Source organism: Protomyctophum bolini (assembly GCF_963924005.1).
Source record: "Protomyctophum bolini genome assembly, chromosome: 9".
NCBI lineage: Eukaryota > Metazoa > Chordata > Actinopteri > Myctophiformes > Myctophidae > Protomyctophum > Protomyctophum bolini.
The window spans coordinates 3,512,335-3,539,244 of record NC_137870.1 but is presented as its reverse complement, the minus strand read 5'-3'; the positions used below and the strand labels follow the sequence as shown (position 1 = coordinate 3,539,244).

Sequence of the window (26,910 nt, the reverse complement as noted above, 5' to 3'; positions counted from 1 at the left end):
AGTTCAACAGCCAACGGTTTCTATAACCGTCCTGTGTCCCTCATTATAGAGGAGATCGATGTAGCGTTCCCTGGCTGTGCAGTAATAGCTGTACTGAATTTCATATTGGGAAAAAGCAGAGAGTGAAATGGCCTGCATTTCTATATAAAGAGCGTTTACAAATACAATGTGTGTTACATTACATTCCCACACACGTTCGTTCACACACCGACTGTTGTGCAGGCAACCACGAGGCGGCCGTCAGTGCCTTGCTCAAGGACAGTGTCTTGCTCCCATGAGGAGCCTACAATAGATAATAATACCCGAGTAGAAACAATTAATAGACAGGATACCGTTGATATGGTTGACTGTACGCCATTTTCTTTTCAGATGTTTTCCATGAGCTTTCTATCATCTTATTATATAGTATGCGGTGTCACTGAGCAGTATGGGTGGGAGAGGGTTAAGGGATTTCTCTATTTTTACTGTCTTGTAAGTATTTCATATCATAATGTTTGTAACAATTTATAATCTGTTAAAATCAATAAAAACATATTTGACAAAAAAACAATAGATAATAATACCAGTGAAGGTAAAAAAAACCCTATCAGCGTAATTGAGAAACAGCGGTTTTGCCAATTTAATATCTGTATGAAAGAAAGGTGGGCAGTTAAAATTGCCAAAATAGCGTGCACACGGAACTTACTTCCAAAACGTTTTTATCTTACTTGAATATGCATTCCGTTCACCCTCCAATACAAACACACACACACACAGACACTCCAGCTTCTCTACATCTTTGTAACGAGCTATGAATACACACATCACCAGATTCAGCCGTGTGATGCAGATTTTCACTCTTGCATGCACGCACACACGCACACACACACACACACACACACACACACACACACACACACACGCGCGCGCTTTGATTGGCACTTAGATTTCTAACTAGTGAATGCGATTCTGTGCCATCGTCGATGTGCCAATCTCACTGTTTCAATGTCAAGCAAAGCCTCTGCTGCTCACATGAGAGGGCCGGGTTCCGTTTGGTGGATCCAGAGGGCCGGGTTCCGTTTGGTGGATCCAGAGGGCCGGGTTCTGTTTGGAGGATCCAGAGGGCCGGGTTCTGTTTGGTGGATCCAGAGGGCCGGGTTCTGTTTGGTGGATCCAGAGCCTCTCCTGCTCACATGAGAGGGCCGGGTTCTGTTTGGTGGATCCAGAGCCAGCAGGGTTCTGTTTGGTGGATCCAGAGCCAGTGTGCCGTTTCAAACGTGGCTCTGCAAAGAGGCTACAGCCGTCTATGAAGGTCGGCCAGTTTGAGTTTATCCGGATCTAATGTCACAAACTGATCGCTGGCTCAATTTCTTGTGCACACTATACTGCCAGTAGTAGGCGTTGTACCTCCACTTTTTTCATAGATACTTTTAATTTGATCATGGAAGTCAATGGGACTCGGATTGGGCTGAAACCTTGCATTGGTGGAATTTTGAGTCATATAAGCGTTGATTTTGACAGGAATCTTTTTATTTTGTTTCAGTCAAAGTCTTTTGAATAAATGTTCATTTAGTTTTTTTGTACTATAGTGATCAGATTTTTGTCTCCACCAGGCCGAAGGCATGGAGAGAGAGTCAAATTTTGCACACACAATCCCTGGATGCCAACGATGAACCTCTGCCCCAAAACTTCAGCCTGTTCAGCCTGTTATAGCGCCACCAGGCGGCCGCTTTGTGCAAAACGTTTTTGGACAGAACACCTACAGATTTTGTCCAAACATCACGCTAATTGGTACACAGTCTCTCTAGAGCCATTCAACGAAACGGGTCTTTCAGATTTCTCAGAACCCATCCTGATTGGCTAAGATTGGCTTCCAAAGTTTGCAGGAGTGCCTCAGTTTCAAACAGAATGCTGCAAATCATGAACACATCGTGTGATTTCCGTGAAATTGTGCACGCACATTCCCACTAGGCCGAGGAAGAAATGACACATTTTCACAACATTTTCAACTCAGCCTCATGGTGGCGCTATAACTGGCCGAAAAGTGTTTTTACCTCTAACTGCACAGATCTGTGGATAACTTTGTATGCCAACTCCCTAGAGACCAAGGAGAAACCTTTGCCTGGAATTTTTCACATCTGCTCTTTATAGCGCCACCAGGAGGCCGACATATGTAAAACACATTTTCTAATATTAATCCTTCAGATTGTATCCAAATTTCACGCAAATCGGTACACATGCTCTCCATAGTCATTTGAAACGACTGACATAGAAACATAGCTTTTTGAGATAACCGTCAGGATGTAGAAGACATTTTATAGAATCTGATCTCAGGTCAGAATGATAACCGTCAGGATGTAGAAGACATTTTATAGAATCTGATCTCAGGTCAGAATGGGCTAAACGTCATCTGGTCAATCATGTGGGGGATGTGGGGGACGTCAGTTGTCAGTCTAATCCATACTGGATCCGGCACTCCACTTGATGTCAAGATAGAAGAAACGTGATTGCAAAAGGGGTCTGACATGATGATATAATTGCATCTCATATATCACAGCATTATATAGTTTCAACAATGAATCACTGTTTGGGTGACAGCCGATATCCCAATGGTTTTTAGGGGCACTTAGTTTCCACTTGGTCGACCCCCTCCCGGCTATAAACCTAGAATACTTTACTGTCTTTGTCTTTTCTGAATAAAGCACAAACATTTCAAAAATAATCATCTAACCATTTTTGGGGCGGGAACCCCTTTTGGTGTTTTAAACATTATGTTATAATTAGGGCCGGGACTAATTGCGATTAATTGCGATTAATTAACTACAGAAAAATGAATCGCGATAAATTAATCGCACCTTTTTTTTTCACCGCGGAACGTTTCTCACTGGGCGCTTTTCTATAGTACTGAAAACTGGAAATAATAAAAAGTCACCCCATTTTGTGTTGCCTAGAACTGGAGGTCTGACAAAAAACAGTAACAATATGAAGTAAGTACAGCTTTGTGATGTCACTGAGATGTACTTGTTACTGTTACTATTTTTTTTCAGACCTCCAGTTCTAGGCAACACAGAATGGGGTGACTTTTTATTATTATTTCCACAACAGGTATATTAATGACAGTAAAATGTTGAAAATGAGTTGTATCCTGTAGTCACTATTCATTGATTCACTGGGATACCAAAAAACATTTAAAAAAAAGGTTTCTCGCTGTTCTCAGGTTGAATATTGATATGCGATTAATCTAGATTAATTAACTACAAAGCCTCCGATTAATTAGATTAATTTTTTTAATCGAGTCCCAGCTCAAGTTATAATTTAGCTATTGGAAAATAGCAGATCTACAAGCTTTAGATGAGAGGTGGTTGCATTTATGCTGCTGTTAATACAAAACACCATTTGGGGGCAGCGTAATGCACGTGTACACCTCGGATCCTGTAATAGGTGTAAAGATGGGTGCTCTTTGCTGCACTCACTCTCTGGGCCCTCCTCCACCCTCCTCCTCTCTTCTCTGGTTGAAGCAAGTTCAAGCAAGGCCAGGAACAAGGAGCTGATATAAAATAGCTGATATACAGTTAAGTGGATATAAAACAAATACAAAAAAAAGACTAGCGTTAGCCAAGACTTAACCCATACTGGGTGGGAATTTAAAACATTATGTTATACTTTAGCTATTGAAAAAAAGCAGATCTACAAGCTTGTTTTGAAATGTGAAATCTTTGAATATATATTCTTTCACAGCGAACGTTTTTAACTCAAATATTTGCTGGGGTCCTTAAAACAACATATTTTGCTTCTGGGGGGGGGGGGGGGGGGGGGGGGGGGGTCGGCGGCCAATTACATATAATTTGTGGGGTCCTTGACATGAAATATTCAGCACCACTGATACAGACATGAGGTTTTTCAGAATATTGTCATGATTTAGAATTTTGACTTCAGGCCTAAATGGGTTAATCTTAATCAACATACAGGGACTTGAAGTATGTAGTAGATACGTTAATAATTATTGAATATTAATTTGTGCATAACGCCAGTGTCTCGCACAGAATGAAGAACTACTAGATTAGAGCGCGGCAAATGTGGCGCAAATCTTTGAATATAATGCTTTCACAGCGTTTAACGTTTTTAACTCATATCTTCGCTTCTGGGGGTGGTCCCTGGAACAACATATTTTCAGATGGGGGTCCGCAGCCAAATACAGATAATTATGTGGGGTCCTTGACATGTAAAAGGTTGAGCACCACTGATATAGAAACAGTGTTTTTCAGAAAACCGACAGGATTTAGAAGGCATTTGAAGAATCGTCCTCAGGTCTAAATGGGCTTGGGCAGTGTTTGGTTCTCAACCTTTTTTGGTTGAGAACTTCCCCCAAATATTTATAATATCTATAAATATTTGAACTTGGGACCCCCCCACCCTGAAATCCACTTGGAATTATAGGAGTTGATGCATTACCTTCAGTTTGACTCAGTTCCAGTTCCACAGATAAAATATTGTGGAAATAATCTCTTTCTTATACTATTTGACAATTTGGCCAATGTTTGACCAGTTTGTTGATTATACTTTTGAATGCAGTAATGGTCTTTTTTCGTTGGTATTAAAAAAGGTCTTAAAAGTCCTTTCACTGTCATCTGGGGACCCCCCAAAACATAATGTGGGGTTCCCCCTGGGGGTCCCCGACCCACATGTTGAAAACCCCACACTGGGGCATATACTCCAATCATGCCAATCCGTCTGAGGCAGAGTTTGTTTGATTAATCCCGTCACTGGCTTAAATTCAATCCTCCTAATTGGATGTTTTGGTGCGTGGAATGGTTATCTTTCTGCTCAAATCTACTTCACTATTAAAATATAAAACACATCTTTATAAGACCTTAATCTTTGGGTTATTATGAATTAATAACCAGCTGCTGCCTTATATCTCCAGAATTGTGCTATGAAATGTAAATATCTGTGTCTATCTGGAATTATATCGTGTGTGGAAACAGCAGGATGTGTCCAGGTGACTCCTTAGCCTACTACAAATGGAACCAAAGGACCCTTTTCTCAAAATAGACTCTAGACTGTACAAATAGACTGATACGGGTCCATTTGGTCGTAGCCTACCCCGCGCCGACCTCTGCGGCGACCCCCTGTATCCACGGACCCCCACACAGACTACCGCGGACCCCCGCGGAGGTTGGCGCGGGGGTCCCCGCGGTAGTCTGTGATGCGTGTCGTCATGCCGTTGAGTTTATAGTGTCTCTTCATGGCGTCCAGACTATGGGATGTTCCGATCCCATTGGCTGAGAGGTCGGCTTAGAGGCAAAAAAAGTGTGTGGTTGCCTAGAGACGAGGCTAGCCAATGACAAATAGGTCAATAATACGGCAGCCAATGAGAAGATAAGTCGCACTAGTACCAACCCGATAGAATGTAGCCCAGTCTGCTTCGAGAGCTGGGAAAAAGAAAACATCTCTCGCTCTCTCTGAGAACAACAATGCCTTTCAAGGGATGGACAGAAATCAACACGATTTTTACATTTTAGAAAAAAAATCTAAATGAAAGAAAAAATCACACCTGTGTGAATTGAGTGGTGCAATCCCCCCCCAACCCCCCCCCCCCCCCTCTCTCTCTCTCTCTCTCTCTCATTAGCAGGCAGCAGGCACAGCAATAACCCTCTGTTTCTGGCGCCCCCTACTGGTATTAATAAGTCACATACTCGTGCTCACTGATACAGGTACACACACAGGTACACGGGTACACAGGTACACGGACATTGCTGGTTGTAGGAGTGGTTGCACCACTCAAAAAAGATACACTTCGTATGCATCTCAACAGACAAAATTGAGCCTGGCTCGTCTTTGAACTATATAGGCTGTGGCGGCCATTTTGAAGAGGTCTCCTCCGACCACAGTGGTGTCCTTACTTACATCCTTACACTACACCTCTGTCACTGGACTATAATAACAGCTGCCATGGTGACAAGAAGAAGAGATGGGAGGGGAGAAAGAAAGAAAGGGATAATACTTGACCTTATAAGTTACTAGAGCGGTGCACCAGGCTGTAAGAGCGCCGAGTCGGTAAAGGATCCACGCTCCGCCTGGCTACATGCAATACCGTGTCAGTACAGAGAACCCGTTCCACCCATCTGTCCGTGTCCCTTTTATGCCCATATATGGAGATTTCTGTGAACGGGCCAGCTCCATATATGGAGCCCAGAACCGGGCCCTGACTGGGGGGGGAACGCGCGTGTCGACTTTGAAGTTGGATCTCGAGTTACGTGGATTTCAGACGTAAACACAGACGTATGTACAGAGACTTGGTGCAATACGTATATAATAATATGTTATGATGATTATTGTTATAGCATTGTGTGTATATAAGAATATATAATTTTTAATTTTAATTTTTAATTATAGTGTTATCCAAGTCCTGTCATGTAATCATACCTGCAACACAACAGAGCACTCAACCAAACTGTGCCGTTAGCTTCCTGTGTGGGGGGGGGGGGGTTTAAATTACATTACATTATACATTTAGCCCGACGCTATCAGTCCAGAGAGTGTCTGTCTGCGTTGATTATACACGCATGTAGCTGCGATTAGGCATCCAACCTTCCATTAGAGAGGATGAATCTTATTCTGATTCCAATTATACTAATTCGCCTACTGCTGCCAATTACATTTCATATATATATATATACCGGCTATCCAAAGAGCTGATAACAGTAGATAGAATAATAACTCATAATAATTATACCAGTAAGATGCCCTGATATGAGGGGTGTCAGTCAGTCAGAGTGAGTGAGGGTGTCGGTCGAGTGTGTTGTTTTCAGAGAGTGCCGAGACTGAAGTCAAGATTTTTGTTGTGTAAAAAGCTCTATATTATGGCGTTGGAATATTTGGAGAGTGCAAGAAGAAACTACACAGATTTGTACAGGTAGGCTTCAATAAGCCCATTAACCTATTTTTGGGGGCGGGAACCCCTTTTGGCGTTTTAAGGATTATGTTATACTTTAGCTATTGAAAAATATCAGATCTACAAGCTTCTAGGTGTGCTATTTTTGAAAAAAGATACAGTAGCACTCGGCTGAATGTGTGGCTCATATTTGAGAAGAGGAAGAGGAGTCTATCAGCTCAGAGACAGAGTAGACCACCCCCTTCCTGTACTGAGAGGCCATCAAAGCCGCAGGCTATCTTCCCTCACATGGTGTAATAAGCTGCTAAAAGTAAACCCATTCTGACCTGAGATCAGATTAAAAAAATGTCTTCTACATCCTGACAGTTTTCTGAAAAAGCTATGTTTCTATGTCAGTCGTTATTAGATTTTTCAAAAAATAGCAGACCTACAAGCTCGTAGCGCGCCACTCGGTGGCGCGCTATGAGCTTGTAGATCTGCTATTTTTCAATAGCTAAAGCATGACATAATGCTAACACCAAAAGGGCTTCCCTTGCCCTAATGGGTGGTTGTGAGGAGGTTGAACATCACTGCAGTAAACCTTGTTGAGGTGGAGGAGGTGTATACCTTATGTGGCAGTGTGTGGTTGTTTCTGAACATACCTCGGCGACTTTAGGAGGAACTCCATCTCCCAGCACTTCCCTGTAGAAGCACTGCTGGGTCATGTAGTAGGAAAGGCCACTGGTTCTCTTGAAGGCATCCTTCAGCCTCTTCAGTTCCACATCGGTGACTAGAGAGAGAGAGAGATGGATAGAGAGAGAGAGAGACAGTGTTGGTTGGACGCAGTGTTTAGTCTTTGTCGACTAAAACAGAAAAAATGTTCGGGCCACTAGATGGCTCCATACCATGGCCCTGTGGGGCTTAAAGGGGAAAAAGGCCTTGAAAATGAAATAATAAATAGTCTAATTTCACATTAATCGCCTGCCCTGGCAATAACAATAATAATGAGACATGGCTGTTTGGTCTTTTTAATTCATCAGAAATGCTATTAAAATCATGTCATTTCCGCTTTCATGTACTGTAAATTACGACACACTGACGAAGGCCTGCGTTCCGAAAAAACGTGTCCGTCTGGTTTGACTACTAGTGCTGCTGTGGATCCTAAACTTTAATTAACCCATTCTGACCTGAGATCAGATTCATACGAGGTTTCCACTGGACACACACTGGTCTGATGAACCCATTCTGACCTGAGATCAGATTTTAAAAAATGTCAGTCGTTCTTCGATTTTTCAAAAAATAGCAGACCTACAAGCTCGTAGCGCGCCACTCGGTGGCGCGCTATGAGCTTGTAGATCTGCTATTTTTCAATAGCTAAAGCATAACATGATGCTGACACCAAAATGCGTTCCCGTTCAGAATGGGTTAAACAACACTCCTACTATTACTGAGGCCAGAGTGCCACATTTGATTGTCTTTCTGCAGGACATGCACAACAACACACACACACACACACACACACACACACACACACACACACACACACACACACACACAGTACACCTGTGGCCTGGCTGGCTGTCAGAGACTGTGTGGACTTTAGGAGTACAATCATAATGTTCTTTCTAATCTCTAAAACCATAATCTTAACCACAACCTAGAGATGACTTTTAGCAGGAGCTGCTGTATGAAGTCAGGACTCGTGCGTCATTTATACTCCGTTGAACGATGGTGTCGCTTGCTGAAAATAGCTAATATCCCCATTCTGACCTGAGATCAGATTCTAAAAATGTCTTCAATACATCCTGACAGTTTTCCATTCTGACCTGAGATCAGATTAAAAAAATGTCTTCTATGTCAGTCGCTCTTCGATTTTTCAAAAATAGGCAACTAGTCAACTAGTAAAAAGTGAATGCCCTATGCTGTATTATACAGTCCCGTGCATGGTGGACAGACAAGCCACTGGCAGTTTCAGAAAAGCCCTATAATATTTCATTATGGCCTTGAATAATAAACCTGTTTATAAGTTAACGCTTGACATTATCCCATTCGGGGCGGCGGGAACCCCTTTTGGTGTTTTAAAGCATGATGTCATGCTTTAGCTGTTGAAAAATAGCAGATCTACAAGCTCATAGGTTCATACGAGCTTGTAGGTCTGCTGTTTTTGAAAAAATCGTGAAAATGTGTCTCAAATCTGGAATATATATATATTCTTTCAGAGCGAACGTTTTTAACTCAAAAACTTTGCTTCTGAGGGGTTCCTTGGAACAACATATTTTCAGATGGGGGGGGGTCCATCAATACATATATTTTTCGGGGTTCTTGACATGAAAATGTTTGAGAACGACTGACAGTCTGACACAGAAACACAGGGGTTTTCAGAAAACTGTTTAAATTTAGAAGGCATTTGTAGAATCGTGCTCAGGTCTAGATGGGTTAAATTGCATTACAAACAAACAAACACATGCGGTGCTTACACAAGCCTTATATTTCTCCCTCGCACAAATTAAAAGCATTTGAGAGCAGAGTTCAGCACCATGGACAGCGATCGTGTCATTTTGGAACCATCTTCAACTATAATACAATAAATGATCAAGTAGCTAGAATGTTTAACTTCAGACAATTGGCACCATCATTTAAAAGTACTGGTAAAAACTCAATTCCAGTCGTATAGCCTACTACTCATCACAGTTTAAAATGGCACTCGACAAAACTTTGCACTCCGCAAGCTCCGTTAAATTATGTTCTTGGTATCCAGTGAAAGTCAGCAATACGTTAGCGGTATAGAGCACCGAAGTCTGACGTCACTTTCAGTAGAGGGCGTCAGTCCCCAGGTTCATGTATTTGTTTAGTTGCATTGAAATCCCCATTGAGGCGATTTTAGATCGCCTCATATAACAACTGTGTTTGAAAAATAAACATGTCACCCCGGCCGCTTCACTCATATGGATATGAAGAATCAACTGACTGAGAGAAAACGCTAATGTTACTGCTGCTGAATTAGTTATTTTCGCTAGAAGCAGACTGTATCATATATGAGTGACTGACTGTTGCAAACGATACAGAGACACCTCCCTGACAATAACGCAGAGACAGCTTGTTTATTTTTGGACCACAACGCTTATAGTAGACGATATTAAGATCACCCCATGTTATTCTCCATAGAGAAATTACTTCCGCAAACCAGGGGAATCGTCGGGATGAGCGAGTTACGTCAGGACTTCGGTGCTCTATATTCAGGTATTATATACTGTACGATTCTTCTTCATTATGCTATAATTTCCAGGTAGCCACAGTGGATCCATCTCGCTCAGTCACACAACGTGTATGTCCTCTCTCACCGCATGCATAAACATCCTCATTGGCCTTCCTTTTCTCCTCATTGGCCTGGCAGCTCCAGCATACCTTCTCCCAATCTATACCCCCTCCTCTGCAGCACAACGTCTCCAAACCGTCCAACCCTCACCTCTCTTGTTTTATTTTATCTCCCCAAACCGTCTCTAACCTGATCCTCTTAAATACCACACTTCCTGTCTTGTCACAACGCTGAGGAAGGCCAAGCAGGCCGAAAGAAACGCGTACGGTGTTCACTCTCGTCAGAGGTAAATAAAATCATGTAAAAAAAAAAGTGCTGGCATTTTCTTCATTTCATATTAAATGAAGAGACAGACAGGTATAAGAATGTGAGTCAGTGACGTAATCAGACAAGACAAAAGGACAGACTAGAGATAATGTGAGACGGGCAGGTAGAATGTAACAGACAGACAGACGGACGGACAGACAGACAGACAGACGGACAGACAGACGGACGGACAGACAGAGGCTATTGTCTTACATATACACACAGTGGTGCTTTCCAGAGAACGCTCCACTCAACCGAAACACAATTTGCTTGTGAGCTCAACTTCGTCACTGACAATGCACACACACACACACACACACACAGACACACAGTCACACACGCATGCGCGCGCACGCACACACACACACACACACACACACACACACACACACACACACACACACACACACACACACACAGTCACACACACACACACACACACACACACACACACACACACACACACACAGTACTGTACATAGTACTATATATTATTTCCCCCACCCGAGATAGTGATACAGCTCATCTTAGCCTACAGATCTGGTTTTCATCAACTTTGTTGTCACATGGCAGGTTTACATGGTGTAAATTAAATAATTGTTAATGTTTGTGTGTGAGAAGAAGGGAGATGGAGTCTGTGTACACAATACAGATTCATGTACACCGTTCTTCCTTAACTTTGTTTTCAAATTATGCTGCTTTAGTTTGTATTATGGTCCCGTTGTTAACATTGCAGCAATGTTTTTTTAAAGATGCACCATCTGGGGGTCCTTGACAAGAAATATTTTGAGAACCACTGATATAGAAACATGAGGTATTTCAGAAAACGGACAGGATTTAGAAGAATTATTTAAAATGTCTACGTCAGGCCTATATATGGGTTAAAGGAGAATTCCATCTAAAAGGCTTTCTTACCTTTCTTTGTAGTTGTTACGTCCCCATCAAAGATGTCCAGGTGTTATTTTGTGCAAAAGCTCCTTATTGGCTATTTCCCCTACCATAAGCCCTAAATGAATTGCATTGAATGGGAATTAAATAGTTCTATGGGGTGTTGTGCTAATTCGCTTATTTCCATCGCTCAAAATTATATATTTTTTGTATATATCCTCTCTTCATAATGTAAATAATGTCCCAAGCGGCACACTTTACTACTTATTTCGATGGAAATAAGCAAATTAGCACAACTCCCCATAGCCCCATTCAATTCCCATTCAATTCAATGCAATTCATTGTGGGCTTATGGTAGGGGAAATAGCCAATAAGGAGTTTTTGCACCAAAAAACCCCTGGACCTCTTTGGTGGGGACGTAATGACTACAAAGAAAGGTAAGAAATGTAAGAAAGCCTTCTAGCGTGGAATTCTCCTTTAACCCATTCTGAACGGGAATCCATTTTGGTGTCAGCATCATGTCGTGCTTTAGCTATTGAAAAATAGCAGATCTACAAGCTCATAGCGCGCCACTGAGTGGCGCGCTACGAGCTTGTAGGTCTGCTATTTTTGAAAAATCGAAGAACGACTGACATTTTTTTAGAATCTGATCTCAGGTCAGAATGGGTTAATCAGACCCAGTGTGTGTCCAGTGGAAACCTCGTATGAATCTGATCTCAGGTCAGAATGGGTTAAGGAGATAAAGGAAAAACATGTCAAAGTATGGACTGATTGGTTTCATAATACAACACCATTTCAAACAATCATTTTCAAAAAGCAATACTGTGCCGAGACGAGGCTATATTGAATATTGAATATTCATAACATTGTGGATCACATTGTGGTCGTGGAATAGATGAAAGGAGGACCACGACGTCACAATAAAGATCATCGACTAGATTGTATTTTTTCCTCAGCACGGCGGCCGCGGTTCAATAATGAACCGCCGCTCGTTAATAACCCATTCTGACCTGAGATCAGATTCATACGAGGTTTCCACTGGACACACACTGGTCTGATTATAACCCATTCTGACCTGAGATCAGATTCTAAAAAATGTCAGTCGTTCTTCGATTTTTCAAAAAATAGCAGACCTACAAGCTCGTAGCGCGCCACTCGGTGGCGCGCTATGAGCTTGTAGATCTGCTATTTTTTCAACAGCTAAAAGCATAACATGACGCTATAACACCAAAAGGGGTTCCCGTTCAGAATGGGTTAATATGACAGGGACGGGTATAGCGACCTCATCATAACGCTGCTTGGCCTTTTGTTGGAGAGACAGACGGAGAATTATTAAACACGCACAAATAGAACAACTTCAATTTGTTTTCTGGCTCGCAATGCCTCGCCTATACAGATGGTGGGTTGGTTTATCACATAATAATAGTGAATCATTTGGGCATCTAAAGATGGGCTTTTCTTCCTGGTGAGAGGGGGGGGGAGTGGGGGGGGACCTCATTAAAACACAATTAGAAAAGCGGGATGTGAGAGAAATGTGTTCTCATCCCCAGCCAGATTAGATTGTAGGTATTATAATATGTGGACACCAGAAAGCTGGCAGCAGAAGAAAGCTGCCGGCTGGGTGTTGAAGCAAGCGAAATGCAGTGGAAGAGAGAGAGAGAGAGAGAGAGAGAGAGAGAGAGAGAGAGAGAGAGAGAGAGTCGGGATCTAACAGGGAGAGTGATGCCATGCAGCAAAACTTGAAAATCGGTATCAGCAAGTCAGAGACTGTACGTACGCAAAACAAAATCAGCAAAGAATATTCACAAGTTTCACAACAACACACAGACACACTGACTACACCAGGGGGGCCCAACAAAGCCTGTGCAGGTATAGATCACATGACATGCCCCTAAAGAATATTTAAATAAAATATATAAAAAAGACAATTCTTGGCATCTGCCACGTGAATTAAAGGTGACTTGATTGATTGACATCAAGAAGCGCCCGTCAGCTCAAATACACTACAATGCAACATTTTGTTTTCAGTGTTTCTGATCGTCTGCACCTTTGTTAAATTGACAAATTGACGCGCGCGCGCACACACACACACACACACACACACACACACACACACACACACACACACACACACATCTCTCTCTATCGCTCTAATTAATTAGTCTCATGTCGCGCAGCTGCGTCTAGATTCTCCCTGGCCGTACCCTGCCGGGAGCTGCCTATATATGCCATATAGAAAGCATATTATAGGTGGACCCCAGGCTATATAGGCTGCTAAAGTGACAGACAGGCTGCCAGTTGCCTGAATGAACCGAATGCTCCTACGCGTGGCAAAAGGCATGGACGGGGCTGTCTGGTCCCAGCTGCTGTGGTGTGGTGGTGGTGAGCTCAGCACACTCCAGTGTCATGAATAATAAGGAGTATTATTGATCGAGCGGCAGGCCTCCAGAGCTCAGAATACAGTATATATATATATTGGCTGCTATTTGTTGAGCCTGACCCCAGTAGACCCCGGGCTGCCTAATTGGACCAGTTCAATCACACAGCTGTGGCCACGGTAAACTAATGGATGGTCTCCCCCGTTAGCGGTGGAAAGTGCCAGCTGGTCCACACTATAGCAAGCAGTCAATCCGGTCACTCAGAGGAAGGCTTAGGGCCGATTCATACTCCTATTTTACCGCTGTTTCGGCGCTGTAGTGCCGAAATGATTTCGGCTCGTCAGAAATTTTCAGTAGCACCGAAGAGACGACTTTAGGACGGTACCCGCCCCCCCGAACCTCAAATGACGTCACATTGTAGGCTCTACAGAACCAAATGGACTTTTATTCGGCTCTAAATTAGAAGTATAGGTCATTACACACTGGCGAATTGGCGACGCGATATATTCGTGCGAATAATTCGCATTTAAAAAAAACAATTGAAGTCCATGCAAGCTTCCACATCAGTGGCGAATGTGCGAAAATGCGACCGTTTTCGCTCTTTATTTGTTTCGCTCTGGTGTCGTATTTTGCAGAGGTTCGCAGGCGAACTGCAACATGCAATATTTCGCGTTTTCAGATCGCTTATTCGCATCTGGTCGCTAATTCGCCAGTGTGTAATGACCTTTAGAATCGGCCCTTACTGTATGGAACCGACTACGTCACTTATTTAGGTTTGATTCTGAATTCTGTATATCACACTATAGCCTGGTTTTATAATGTAGGCATATACTCCAGTGACGATTAACCCCTGACGTCAAAATTAAAAAAAAATGTCTTCTATAAATACTGACAGTTTTCTGAAATAACCTTTGTTTCTATATGTCAGTGATGCTCAATATTTCATGTAAATGACCCCAAAAATGCTATATAATTAATTGGCCATAGACAGTAGACACCCATCTGAAAATGTGTAATATATAGAATATGTCCCTATTAAAGGGAAATGCTGCTCGTTTATAAAATTGGACGTGAGAAAAATGCTGCGCTCTTCTCTCTTGCTTAGAACCTATACATATAATAATATAATAATAATAATAATAATAATAATAATAATAATATAATATAATCTTCCAGGGTGAACGTTTTTTAACTCATTTTTTGGAAGCAAAATCTTTGCTTCCAAGGGGGTCCCTGGAACAACATATTTTCAGATGTGGGTGTCTGTCGGCGAGCAATTACATTTATTTTTGGGGGTCGTAGTAGTAACTTTCTTCAGAGTAGAACGTTCATTCATTATACATTCCTTGAACATAACCCTTTGTGTATGAGCAACGTGATGAACAGTGACTGTCAGAGAAACAGGAAAGTTGTTTAAGTAAGCTATCTAAAATGGCCAATGAAAACAAAAGCCGGCCCCACGTGACGGAGAACACTGTTTATTGTGATACTCTGATGCAACGCTTGTATTCTTGGACACTAGGCTGCATTAACTGTAATGGCTACCATTCAGCGGGGAACAATGAAGCCATTTCTTCCACAACCTTACCAAAGGACTCGATCCCCGAGCGAACCCACACACACACACACACACACAGAAAATAGACATGCACACAATCTTGGCAGCACTGAGGTGATAACATCCAATAGACACTGTATGCACAATTACACATTGTCTCACTCTCACACACACACACACACACACACACACACACACACACACACACTAATGTCCAACTTAATTTAGCTGGTGTTCCATTGCCAACTTACATTGTGCCAATGATGTAGCTATGTGTTGGATGCGTCGCGAGTCTGCATTCTTCCCTGTGTTCGCTAGGACAGCTGTGGTTCAATTAGACAGACAAGAGTTGTAACCAAGTGGTCTCCAAACGAAGCACCAAGAGGCTGTGATTGGTCACTTAAAATCTATACTTGTTTCACTTTGTGCCAGGTTGCTGATTGGCGGAAGGCCTCTCTCTTTATCCTGATTGGATGAAGGCTGGGCCACCTAGCCCAAAAACGAAACCTACGTTATTTTTTCTGACCCACATGGGTTAACTGGGGACAGGGAGGAACTCCTTATATGGTCAGCACACTCTATAGTATAGGGAGGATTATCACAACAAAACAAAAAAAATAAGTGATATTTGAATTAAGTGAAATCACTGAATATACCTTCAGAAGCATTCTCAGGATAAATGCACACTTTTTCAGATGATCACTACTGTAAATAATTTATATTGACGGGTAGAGGAGTTCTGTCGTGCCAATTCGTTTAACGATGCGATAGTGGAAATCATACCACATCTTTCCACGGAGCATTTTGTCTCTAAGACCTGCTGTGTGTTGTTGCTGACTGTGGCCGTCCATCCGTCCAGTCCACCACCACCCAGTCAAGTCATGAAGTAATGAGTCAGTCAGAGTGTGATCTCTCTAAGCTCTCACCACCCACACACACAGCCATAGCCCTAATAGTCACCTGTGAGACGTGTGTGTAGCCTAGCACCTGTGATGATCCATGGAGAGGAGTCCATGCAGAGTCAGCAGGCCTTATCATCATCACCTCAGGATGAATAAGCACATGCAGGCTATAGGCCGGTGGTGGTGCTTTGCATTTCTACCCTGCCTGCACTGCCCTGCCCTCCTCCTCCTCCTGTGGTTGTTTGGGGATTTCAATTTGCCTACTGCAGCCATAAAAAGGCTCTGGTACAGTGTATGGAGGAAACCAGGTTGTTTTTAGATTGCCATTTTCGACGATCGTGCATATTATGGTTAGACTGCTGTATTCTCCTCTCCAGGTGTCCAGCTGGATCAACCATTAGAGTAGCTAGCTACTGCCATACCCTTTTGGGTGTTGTTGGCATCATGTTATGCTTTAGCTATTGAAAAAATAGCAGATCTACAAGCTCTGCATTGCTTGTAGGTCTGCTATTTTTTGAAGAATCGAAGAACGACTTGACATAGAAGAAACATAGCTTTTTCATAAAACTGTCAGGATGTAGAAGACATTTTTTTTAATCTGATCTCAGGTCAGAATGGGTTAAATCAACTTAATTCAGTGGTTTTATTTTTATTTTTTTGTCACACAACCCATTAGAAGAGGAGTCAGATGAGTCAGAAGATGCAGATCACTCAGATGCTAATGTTTTTGTTCTTGAGGGCCCAGCTCCTATGTACAGGCTTCTGTCCACACACGTCTCATATTTGCCATTGACAATGAATCTGGAGAAATTAGTTCAGATCTGTCTGTCAAATTATGACATACATTTGTGGCGACACAAACATTAAATGTCATTGACAATGAAGGGAAAATGTACCACCAGGACATATTGTTGTAATGGTATAGCGATCCAGGGCTGGAGCCAGGCACCAGCAAAGCAAAAAAACATATCAAATTAAATACACGCCTGCAGCTGCATTCTCTCAGAGGATTGTATACAAGTAGGCCTCAGCACATGTTCTAACGGCGGACATGTTCTCTCTGTCGTACGACGGTGTCGCGTAAAGCAGATTTACAAGCCCACCACGACTTGGAGATGCAAGCAGTCGTGAGCTTGCAGAATGCTTATTCGCACGACACCGCGTGGTAAAAGTATGAATCTCGTTTCACTCAAAAATTTCAATTTTTCAGCAAATCAAATCACTGCATGGGCTACTCTGCACCAGTGATCTGATTTATATGACGACTTGTTTCTCGGGATATAAACATCAGTCGAGTTTATTTTTTTCTTTTTAATTAAAGATTCTACGGGCTTCATCCTAGGTGAGCTGCACGTTTCACACACACACACACACACACACACACACACACAGAGAGAGAGCAGGCCGAGAGACCAAACCTACTGATCATGCACACGCAGGAATGCGATCATGTGAGGCATTGTGTGAGGTGATTTTTTTTTCTTTTTTAACTGGCACAATTTGAGTGGCAGTCACTCTGGAGCCCTGTTCAGAGCAGAGGTTCAGAAGAAGCCCTGTTCAGAGCAGAGGTTCAGAAGAAGCAGACAGACAGCGACCGGCAGCCTGCAAACCGATAGGAGAAATCCAAAGTGAGAACAACATTGCGCTCAATCGGTACTTGGACACTCTCTTTTTTTTTATATATATATATTCTTTTTATCCCACGATTTTGTAACCCATTTTTCACCCCTGTGTCAATCATCTAATGTGATCCTGGGCTCTACACACCCTCCACCAACCTAGTCCCCATATATGGGGGACATGGGGAGACCAACCTAGTCCCCATATATGGGGGACAAGGGGAGAGCAACGGACTTGAAGTCATGCTTCCTTCATGCCTGAGTGTCCAAGTTGCTCCTTTACACCTGACAGGGGGGAGTTTCCCTGGTTGGACGTAGCGCGTGGAAGGAACACGTTATTCCAACCAGTTCCTTTCCCCTCCATCAGGCGCAAAAAACTTTAGCTTCTTTAATTTTGACCCAGGCCGGCGCCTCCCTTCAATATCTCACTCCTCATATATATATATATAAATATATATATATAATATATAAAGTGATGTAAATAGGTTTTCAATGTAATGAGTCCCGGGATGCAGGGATGGTCTTTTTAGATGAGTCCCAGAGTTATGAGTCCCACTTCAACGACGTTAGGAGGAGTCATATTTTGACATTTTTTTTTACAAATATTATTCATGTAGAAAACAGAAGAAGAAATTATTATTATAACTAAAGCTAAAAGGTTGTTGTTTTATTGCGTCGGGCCTCGACTATAAATTGCGTTTTGGGATGCAAAATGCACCCTAATTTAATCTCACACACACACACACACACAATAACACTATAATACCGTATTATTTATGTGTCTATGGATTTGACATTTACTCCTCTAGAGACCCGACCAGTGTTTCCCAATCTAGTTTCTAGGGCCCTCTTAATGCTTTATGCTTTAGCTATTGAAAAATCGAAGAGTGACTGACATAGAAGACATTTTTTTTAATCTGATCTCAGGTCAGAATGGAAAACTGTCAGGATGTAGAAGACATTTTTTTAATCTGATCTCAGGTCAGAATGGAAAACTGTCAGGATGTAGAAGACATTTTTAGAATCTGATCTCAGGTCAGAATGGAAAACTGTCAGGATGTAGAAGACATTTTTAGAATCTGATCTCAGGTCAGAATGGAAAACTGTCAGGATGTAGAAGACATTTTTTAGAATCGGATCTCAGGTCAGAATGGGTTAAAAGGTGCGTTCAGACTTGGATGATTTAGAGCGGCGCGATTTACATACAAAGTCAACGCCAAAGACGAGATGTTGCGCGAGCGCCGTTAACGGGCGCGGCCGCGCCACCTGGCTGGCGCGGGACGAACGGTGACGAACCGAGGTGAATATTAAAAATTCATGACTCTTTAATATTAATATCAAATCATCACATCACTCAATCACTGGTCGTGTCTCGCCTGTGAACTGTGAATGGCACCTCAACCAGGAAATGAGAACAGAATGTGGAACGTGTTATTACAGTCTGTGATCCATGCATGTAAAATGCAGCTAATATCTGATACCAAGTTGAGATGGTAACAAGACTACTCGCCACGTTTCTGTTTTCCTCCCAGAATTTTCCCCAGTGAGGGGTGGGAGAGGCTGGACAGCAGACGGCTGGACTTTGAATTTCTCTAACTATAAACTTTCATGACAGCAGAACAGCCTAAGTACAAATATAATTTATGAAAAGCTACTACAGTGAAGTCTGTTCACAGAAGTTGTTGTATTATATGTGGGGATTATCTGACGAGGTACCAATTGAGGGGGCAAAACCTTACATATACTAAATAATACTAAATTGTTTATAGGTTCAATATAAGTCAAATAATATAGTCTTTCCACAGCAGTATCTTTTTATATTTTTCCAAAAAGAATACAAACAGCCAATAGCATATTACAAAGTTATCCCCCTCACTGGGGAAAAGTCCGGGAGGAAAAACGGGCAAGCACCGGGGCGAGTAGTCCAGTATTCCTTTTACTCTCGCTTATAAGCGAACCACAGATCAGAGGCAAATCGACGTTCGCTCCACTAAAGTTTTCTTGTTGTGTGAACTGTTCAAACATACATGAGCACCCAGAGATATTGGTAATGGTATGCTATAGTTATCAATGCTAGACCTTTCTGTGAATGAGTCAATCACATCGCAGACGAATTGTCCCTCCAGCCAGGATACATGTTGTCTGCAAGGAAGGGCCAATCAGGCACGAGCTATCCGTTCAATTTAAAGGATGTTGCACCATTGGTACTAGTTTCACAAAGGCTATACTGCAAGCATGCAACTATATTTCATACCAGTTGATAGTACAACCATTTCTGGCAAATCACTTTAGGTACATTAAGTATGGGAGCTTTTTGTAACAGTCATTATTTTGTTAGGCAGTAGTTAGAGTAGAGAGTTTAGATAGATTAATCCTTTGCAACCCTTCTTTTCCTTTTGTTGGTTAGGTTTATATAGAGGGTTCATTTGGTTTGTTTGTTTTCTCTGGGTTGCCCCATACAGCCGGTTTTGTTGTATTTAACCTTATTATTATTATACCGTGAATAAACAACAGTTCTTGTTGCATCCTTTAATAACCCCTAGACATATAAGGGAATGTAACACCTTGTCTTGTCAACATTGTCAACGGTTTTGATTACTAAAGATTGCGATCTTTACTAGTAGACACACAGTGTGTCTGTCAGTTCCACAAAGTGCCGTACTGACGCATACACACGGAAATGGAGAAAGCGAAAGAGACAGAGAGATGGAGAGAGAGAGAGAGACAGAGAAATAGAGAACTAAGTTGCCGACAGACTAGGGCATGCCTCCTATAGCAGATATCTGTGCTCTTCTGAGAGTGCAGACTGGAGTACTGCTACTGCATACACTCGCAACACAAGGCGTAAACCAACTTGTTGGGTACTTTAGACTAGAGCAGGGGTTAATCTCAACCTTTTGGGCTGGGGACCCCCAAAAATACTTTGGGCATGTCTTGTGAGCCGTGACAAGACAAAACATATCCCCCCCCCCCCCCCCCGCACACACACACACACACACACACACACACACACATTCAGAAAATAATCTGGGGACCCCCTGACATAATTTGGTGACCCCCTGAGGGGGTTGCGACCCACAGGTTGAGAACCCATGCTTCAGAGGGACAAATTGTACAACTGTACTTTGATATCAAAATGCATATACGCTGGCAGGTCTGCTCTAAGCAGCCTGCTAGGGGTGACAGTGAGAACACAATTAATTTCACAGAAAATACAGTCAGCATTCAACCGTACACAAACCAATACTGCGACTACTTCCACCGGTCGCTACAAATGCAGCGAGCGGCTCATCACATGGGGGCTAGTGCTGCCAGAATTGGCCAAAAATTACATTCGAATATGTATTTTATTATTATTTTTTATCTATAATTTTTATCCCACGATTTTGTAACCCATTTTTCACCCCTGTGTCAACCATCTAATGTGATCCTGGGCTCTACACACCCTCCACCAACCTAGTCCCCATATATGGGGCACAAGGGGAGAGCAACGGACTTGAACTCATGCTTCCTTCATGCCTGAGTGTCCAAGTTGCTCCGTTTCCCTGGTTTGGACGTAGCGAGGGGAAAACACGTTATTCCAACCAGTTCCTGTCCCCTCCATCAGGCGCCCCGGCTGGCCAGGGGGAGGCAGTTTGGAGACCAGGATTACTGGCAGCACTAAAATGGGGTTCAATTCCATTCATTTGTGGGCACTGGGTATTCCTATTTCTATGGCTGGATATCTGACTGACAAGCATCAACTATAGAAGGTCAGCTACGTTCTCGCGGTCACATTGTGCTCAAATTAGCCCATTATAAAAAAAGAGAGCAACCATCAATAAAAATCAAAAAGCACTAACAATGCTCAAAGGACAGTTGGAAATAATCAATGGTTTGCCTAATCTCAGCTACAGTGCTTTTCATTATGCCACCAGTGTTCCGACTCCACAAAAGCTTCCACAAAAAAACTGACACCATAATCTCATGCTGTCGTTCGTCCCCATAGCCTTTATTTCTGATGCTGGCCTGCATGTGACTGGTCAGATAAAGCTAAAGCTATAATAGAGGCTGGATAATTCCACAGACTCGTTGTGTTTGGTCACATGTGATCATGGGAGCGAGAAAGGCAATCAGCCTGAAGAATGTAACAAACCACCACACATGGAGTTGAGATGAGAGGGGGAGACTTTCAGTCCTGTAATGGGCTAGTAGGAACACAGAGAGGCTTGTTCCCACAGAGACCTTGTGTGTGAGAAACTGTCAATATCATTGTGAGTAAATAGATCCAAAAACTGTTTGCCCCGGACCGGACGGCTGGCGTGGCCGTCTGTCTGGGCACCTTGGCTGGTAATCCAGTCTGGCAGTGTGGCCGCGGGTTCGACTCCCGATCCAGACGGCCTTTGCAGCATGTCACCCACCCACCATCTATCTCCCCATTTCCTGTCAGTCTACTGTATATCTTTCCCTCAATAAGGCAAAATATAAAAAATAAAATAAAACCTGTTTGATAGAATTATATGGTGGCCACTCTGGCCAGTTACTTAGTATAATGTTATTATTGCTCAAGTAACAAAATAGTTGTGATCCCTGATAGGACTATTACACATGCATAAAGTGAGTGGCAAAGTGAGTTTAACAACACCAAAGTAGCAAAGTGAGTTTAACACCATGATTTAACGTTGTTTAATGCAATCAGATGTGTGGGCTGTCAAGGCCAGAAAGTAGTTTTTTTAACCCATTCTGACCGGGAATCCATTTTGGTGTTAGCATCAGGTTATGCTTTAGCTATTGAAAAATAGCAGATCTACAAGCTCATAGCGCGCCACCGAGTGGCGCGCTACGAGCTTGTAGGTCTGCTATTTTTTTAAAGATCGAAGAACGACTGACATTTTTAGAATCTGATCTCAGGTCAGAATGGGTTCATCAGACCAGTGTGTGTCCAGTGGAAACCTCGTATGAATCTGATCTCAGGTCAGAAGAATGGGTTAACTCAGTAGGCGTTCCCGTGTTACTTCCAGGTATGACGATGATGGCACACCCAATATAAATGAATTATCTACAAAACAAACCCTGGAAAAGGCTTTTCACACTAACCTGCCTGGACTACAGAGAGATGACGTTGATCTCAGTGAATGTATAACACATTCTGACAGCTATGAGTAGTTACTGTACGAACCCAACCAGGAAGCCAAAGGTCACCGTCCAGACAACAAACTCAGAGAGCAAAGTGCACCAAGACGGATATGAGGATGGCCAAGATATTTTGTCCAACTTCTTCCTGATAAATGCCCACATCTTGCATAACTGCTGCTCCAACGCAATGCAACACAACCACTCACACTGTGCAATGATTATCACCCCCAATCATCTATAGCTCTGTTTTATGGGAGATTTACTAAGGGGTGTGAATTGTGAAAGCTTGATCCTTTCTTGCCTGGGAACTATATGTCAGTAAAATGATTGTGTATTGTAGAATGTTATATGTCATGTCACTGTCATAGTGAAATTGAAGAATACAAATACACATTAACTACTGTACTACAGCACAGGAATACATTATTGAATACAATCTCACGCCAAGTCTGTTATTATCATCATCACCATTTTCAAGATGTGCCTGATGCCTGGCTGACAGAGCAGAGACACCGGCCTGACATGAGCTGCTTGTGGCAACTGGCAATGTGATCTACAAATGCCTGAGGAAGACCTGCGAGGCTCAAACACCTGAGCGTGTATTATTTTGCACATTAATGGCCACATTTTCCAGTAATAGGTGTCTATAATGCTGCATTTGAACAGTTGTTGGGAGTAGCAAGGACGCTCCTATTATTTGCATTGGTGTATGTGTACTATGGACTAAAAATAAATAACTATTTACATGCCATTAACATGCCATTATTCACTTGCGGAAGCTAGTAAACGCCTTGCCCACGCTGTTACCATTCATGTTTGTTCATACATTAAAAACAGCTCCTTGGCATGATTCACTCTTTTTCAGAGAAAAACTAACAGTAACGTTAACACACACACACACACACACAACCCCCAGACCCAGATGTTGGCATTTAAAATACATGATCATCACAGTCGCAATATACAGACAGAACAACAGCAGCAGCTTTGAAATGCAGTGTCACGTGAATGAAGGGAACAAGAACACAGTTTTGACACCTCTCTCTCTCTCTCTCTCTCTCTCTCTCTCTCTCCTCCTCCTTCTGTAACATTAGCAGTGGCAAGACGCCGATAATATGCTACCTGTCAGGCAGTGTCAGCTACGCTATAGCCAGCAGCCGCCGCACTACCAGAAAACACTGGCTAAACCCAGCTATACCCTGTGCAAGAAGAAGGCCACTATAGCGGTCCTATTGGCGGCATTCGTGTTCATTTACAGCTCGGCCGGCTAAAAGCTAGCAAACCCTTTTAAAAGGGTCAAGCTGTTGTGATGCTTTACTTTTACTATGACAGCCCAATGAGCCCATCATCATCATCAACATCATCATCATCCCTCGTTTGGGTTCACTACTCTGGCTGTAGCATAGGCTAAGCCAAGAATAAGATGTTACGGATAAATCAGTGACGTCGCAAAAGTATGTGTGTGTGTGTGTGTGTGTGTGTGTGTGTGTGTGTGTGTGTGTGTGTGTGTGTACTGTAGCCTAAATCGTTGTCGATACATTTTCAACTTCCAATTTCAAATGGAAAATGCGTAAACTTCTGTTGACAACACCTTATTAGCGGTTTTGCGCTTTCAAGGGTCACGATCAGCCGCACAATGGGTTTACTCATTTATATTCCGCGGTAGGGCGGTGTCACGCACAGAAAATATAGCGCCTGAATTATTATTATTATTGTTATTGTTATTATTATTATGGTATATTTAGGTGAGCGACACCGTCGTACGACGCATTCGGAGTCTGCACTTCCGCAAGCTGGTGGTTTAGCCGTGACATCACGGCCGCATCCTTTCCTTGGTCAGCTGTATTTACAGACTAGCTAGCAGCTACGGCTTGGCAACACAAAATGTGATGCTTTATTTTCTTTTTTTTATTCCGCTTACCTCTCTTGACGGCCTCGTCATACGACAGGAACCCTATCCTCGACTCTTTGGCCCCCATGCTCCCCTCATTTCATTGCACTGTGAGGGGAAGTTAGTGAATGTCGTTGACTTGTGAAGGAAAAATAAATAAATGCTTGCTTGCTTGCTTGGTTGGTATCCGTTATTGTGAAAGCCGTTCTTGTTGATGTGTGTGTGTGGGGTGAACGTAGGCTGCTGTGTTTTCAGTGAAGCCCCGCCTCCTCGCCGACGCCTTCTCTCTCTCGCAGTCACATGATCTACGCTTGCTGTTTCGCGTGTGGTCACACGGTCGGTAGTCTCGATCCCATCGGGGAGGGGGATGGTCGCATTGTGACTGGCTAGACAGAATAATATGTATACTCCGTAGTACGACGGTGTCGCTTGCAAAAAAGAACCGATTTGGATATTTTCGATATCACAAAGCACAGTTTACAGCTACCTACATAACAATGTATGAAAGTCACAATCATTGTATTTCTAGGCAAATTATGTTGACAGACAGTTGCCTGGCAACGAATTAGCCAATCACAGCGCGATTGTCACTCCGGGCGATGGGGATATGGGGCACTCTGGTCACTTGATCAAATATATCTCTATGGTCAGAATGGCCGCTTCGTGATAACATTGTAAATACATTGACGGGACAAACAAATGTTGTTTCGGTGTTTGGTTTGTCCTCGATCAATATTTTACCAAACACATTTATAGCCTACTAATAATAATTATCTGTTACACTTTTATGATCTGTTACAAACTTACAAAATTACACTGGCTGGCAGCTGGCAGGTACAAACTATTATAAGAAAATAATTTGATCTATACCTCCCTCTTGTGGACATTCCACGAAAGAGCTGTGTTGGTTTTCAATTTCATGTTCACTCCATTTAGGACGGTCAGAACAGGACCCCTAAAAGTATTTGATTGTAGGCTATTTGTTCACGGATATATAGAACATTGATTATGATGTTTTGTTTTCTCGTTTTGTGTTTTGTTTTGTTGTTTTTGTTATTTGTTGTCTTGTTCCTGTTAACTGTATTGTCCTGTCTGTCTTTGTTTTATGTTATGTTTGTTTGTTTGTTTTTGTTTTGTTTTCTTGTTTTCTTTCCCCCTTCTGTCTATAAGCTTAGGCTTCAGCCTAACACCTTTTTGGTCAATGTTTCTTTTGCAAAAAAAAAAGCAGGCACTGTATTGATTTGTTATAATGACCAAAATAATTAAACTCTATACTCTACGCTCCATTCATGGTCAGAACTCATCAAACCCTGTACACTCAAGAGAGCGAGAAAGTGTCTTTAGTGGAACATAGTTTCACAATTTCACAATTTCAAATGAGTGTCTGAGTGTCATCATCAGCCGCGATTGCTATAACAACTCAAGCAACTATAGCCAATCACATGTTATGCCACTGGCCCTCCGGACTATGGGATTCATACCGGATCGTCATGTGGAACGCCCCGTTGTGACCATCCAATGAAATGGCGAATGTGTTGCAACCAGCCACTGAGATGGCCAATGGGACGCAACCATTCAATGAGATGGCCAATGGGATCCAACCACCGCCAAAACAGACGGTTCTACGACACAACAAGCAGTGCAAACAGCAGCCACTTGAAACCAAATAACCAATAGATCGAATGGGCTCCCTTCTGACAGTTCAACATGGCTATCCGAATTCTAGAAATAATATTTTTCTTTTATTTTGCGTCCCACATTCCCATTACGTTATTTATTGACTTTCAAGCCTTGTTACCAGCACATGTGTATCCTCAGGTGGTAAGTGTTAAAATTCATTTGCTATACAATGAACTTGTGCAGCACAAGTTGTTATCAATGTTGACAATGTTTCTGAAGAACTGAAAGATCAGAGGCATGGCAGTCTAATCTCGCACTAAATAATGTCTGACAGCAGGTCTATTCTCACGACACGATACATATTTTTCTTTTTAATTAGCTCAAAGACCTTCTGAAGTGGTATGCAGAGGAATTCAAAGATCCAATGATGTTGGATCCACCTGCCTGGTTCAAGTCATTTATTC

At 42.5% G+C, this 26,910-nt stretch overlaps 2 protein-coding genes across 2 annotated transcripts in view; one reads left to right on the top strand and one right to left on the bottom strand.

Annotated features, from left to right (window-relative positions):
- The window catches only part of usp32 (ubiquitin specific peptidase 32), an 84,088-nt gene extending 59,063 nt beyond the window's left edge, over window positions 1–25,025 (bottom strand). The window contains 2 exon segments of the mRNA XM_080771549.1: window positions 7,516–7,643; window positions 24,857–25,025. Of these exon segments, the coding sequence (XP_080627675.1) occupies window positions 7,516–7,643; window positions 24,857–24,914 (186 nt within the window). The 5' untranslated portion in view covers window positions 24,915–25,025.
- A 1,507-nt stretch (window positions 25,026–26,532) lies between these two features.
- The window catches only part of tmem97 (transmembrane protein 97), a gene marked incomplete at its 3' end in the record, with an annotated part of 739 nt that continues 361 nt past the window's right edge, over window positions 26,533–26,910 (top strand). Inside the window, exons 1-2 of the mRNA XM_080772099.1 lie at window positions 26,533–26,647; window positions 26,826–26,905. Coding sequence (XP_080628225.1) covers window positions 26,534–26,647; window positions 26,826–26,905 — 194 coding nt within the window. The 5' untranslated portion in view covers window position 26,533. The remainder of the gene's footprint in view (window positions 26,648–26,825; window positions 26,906–26,910) is intronic.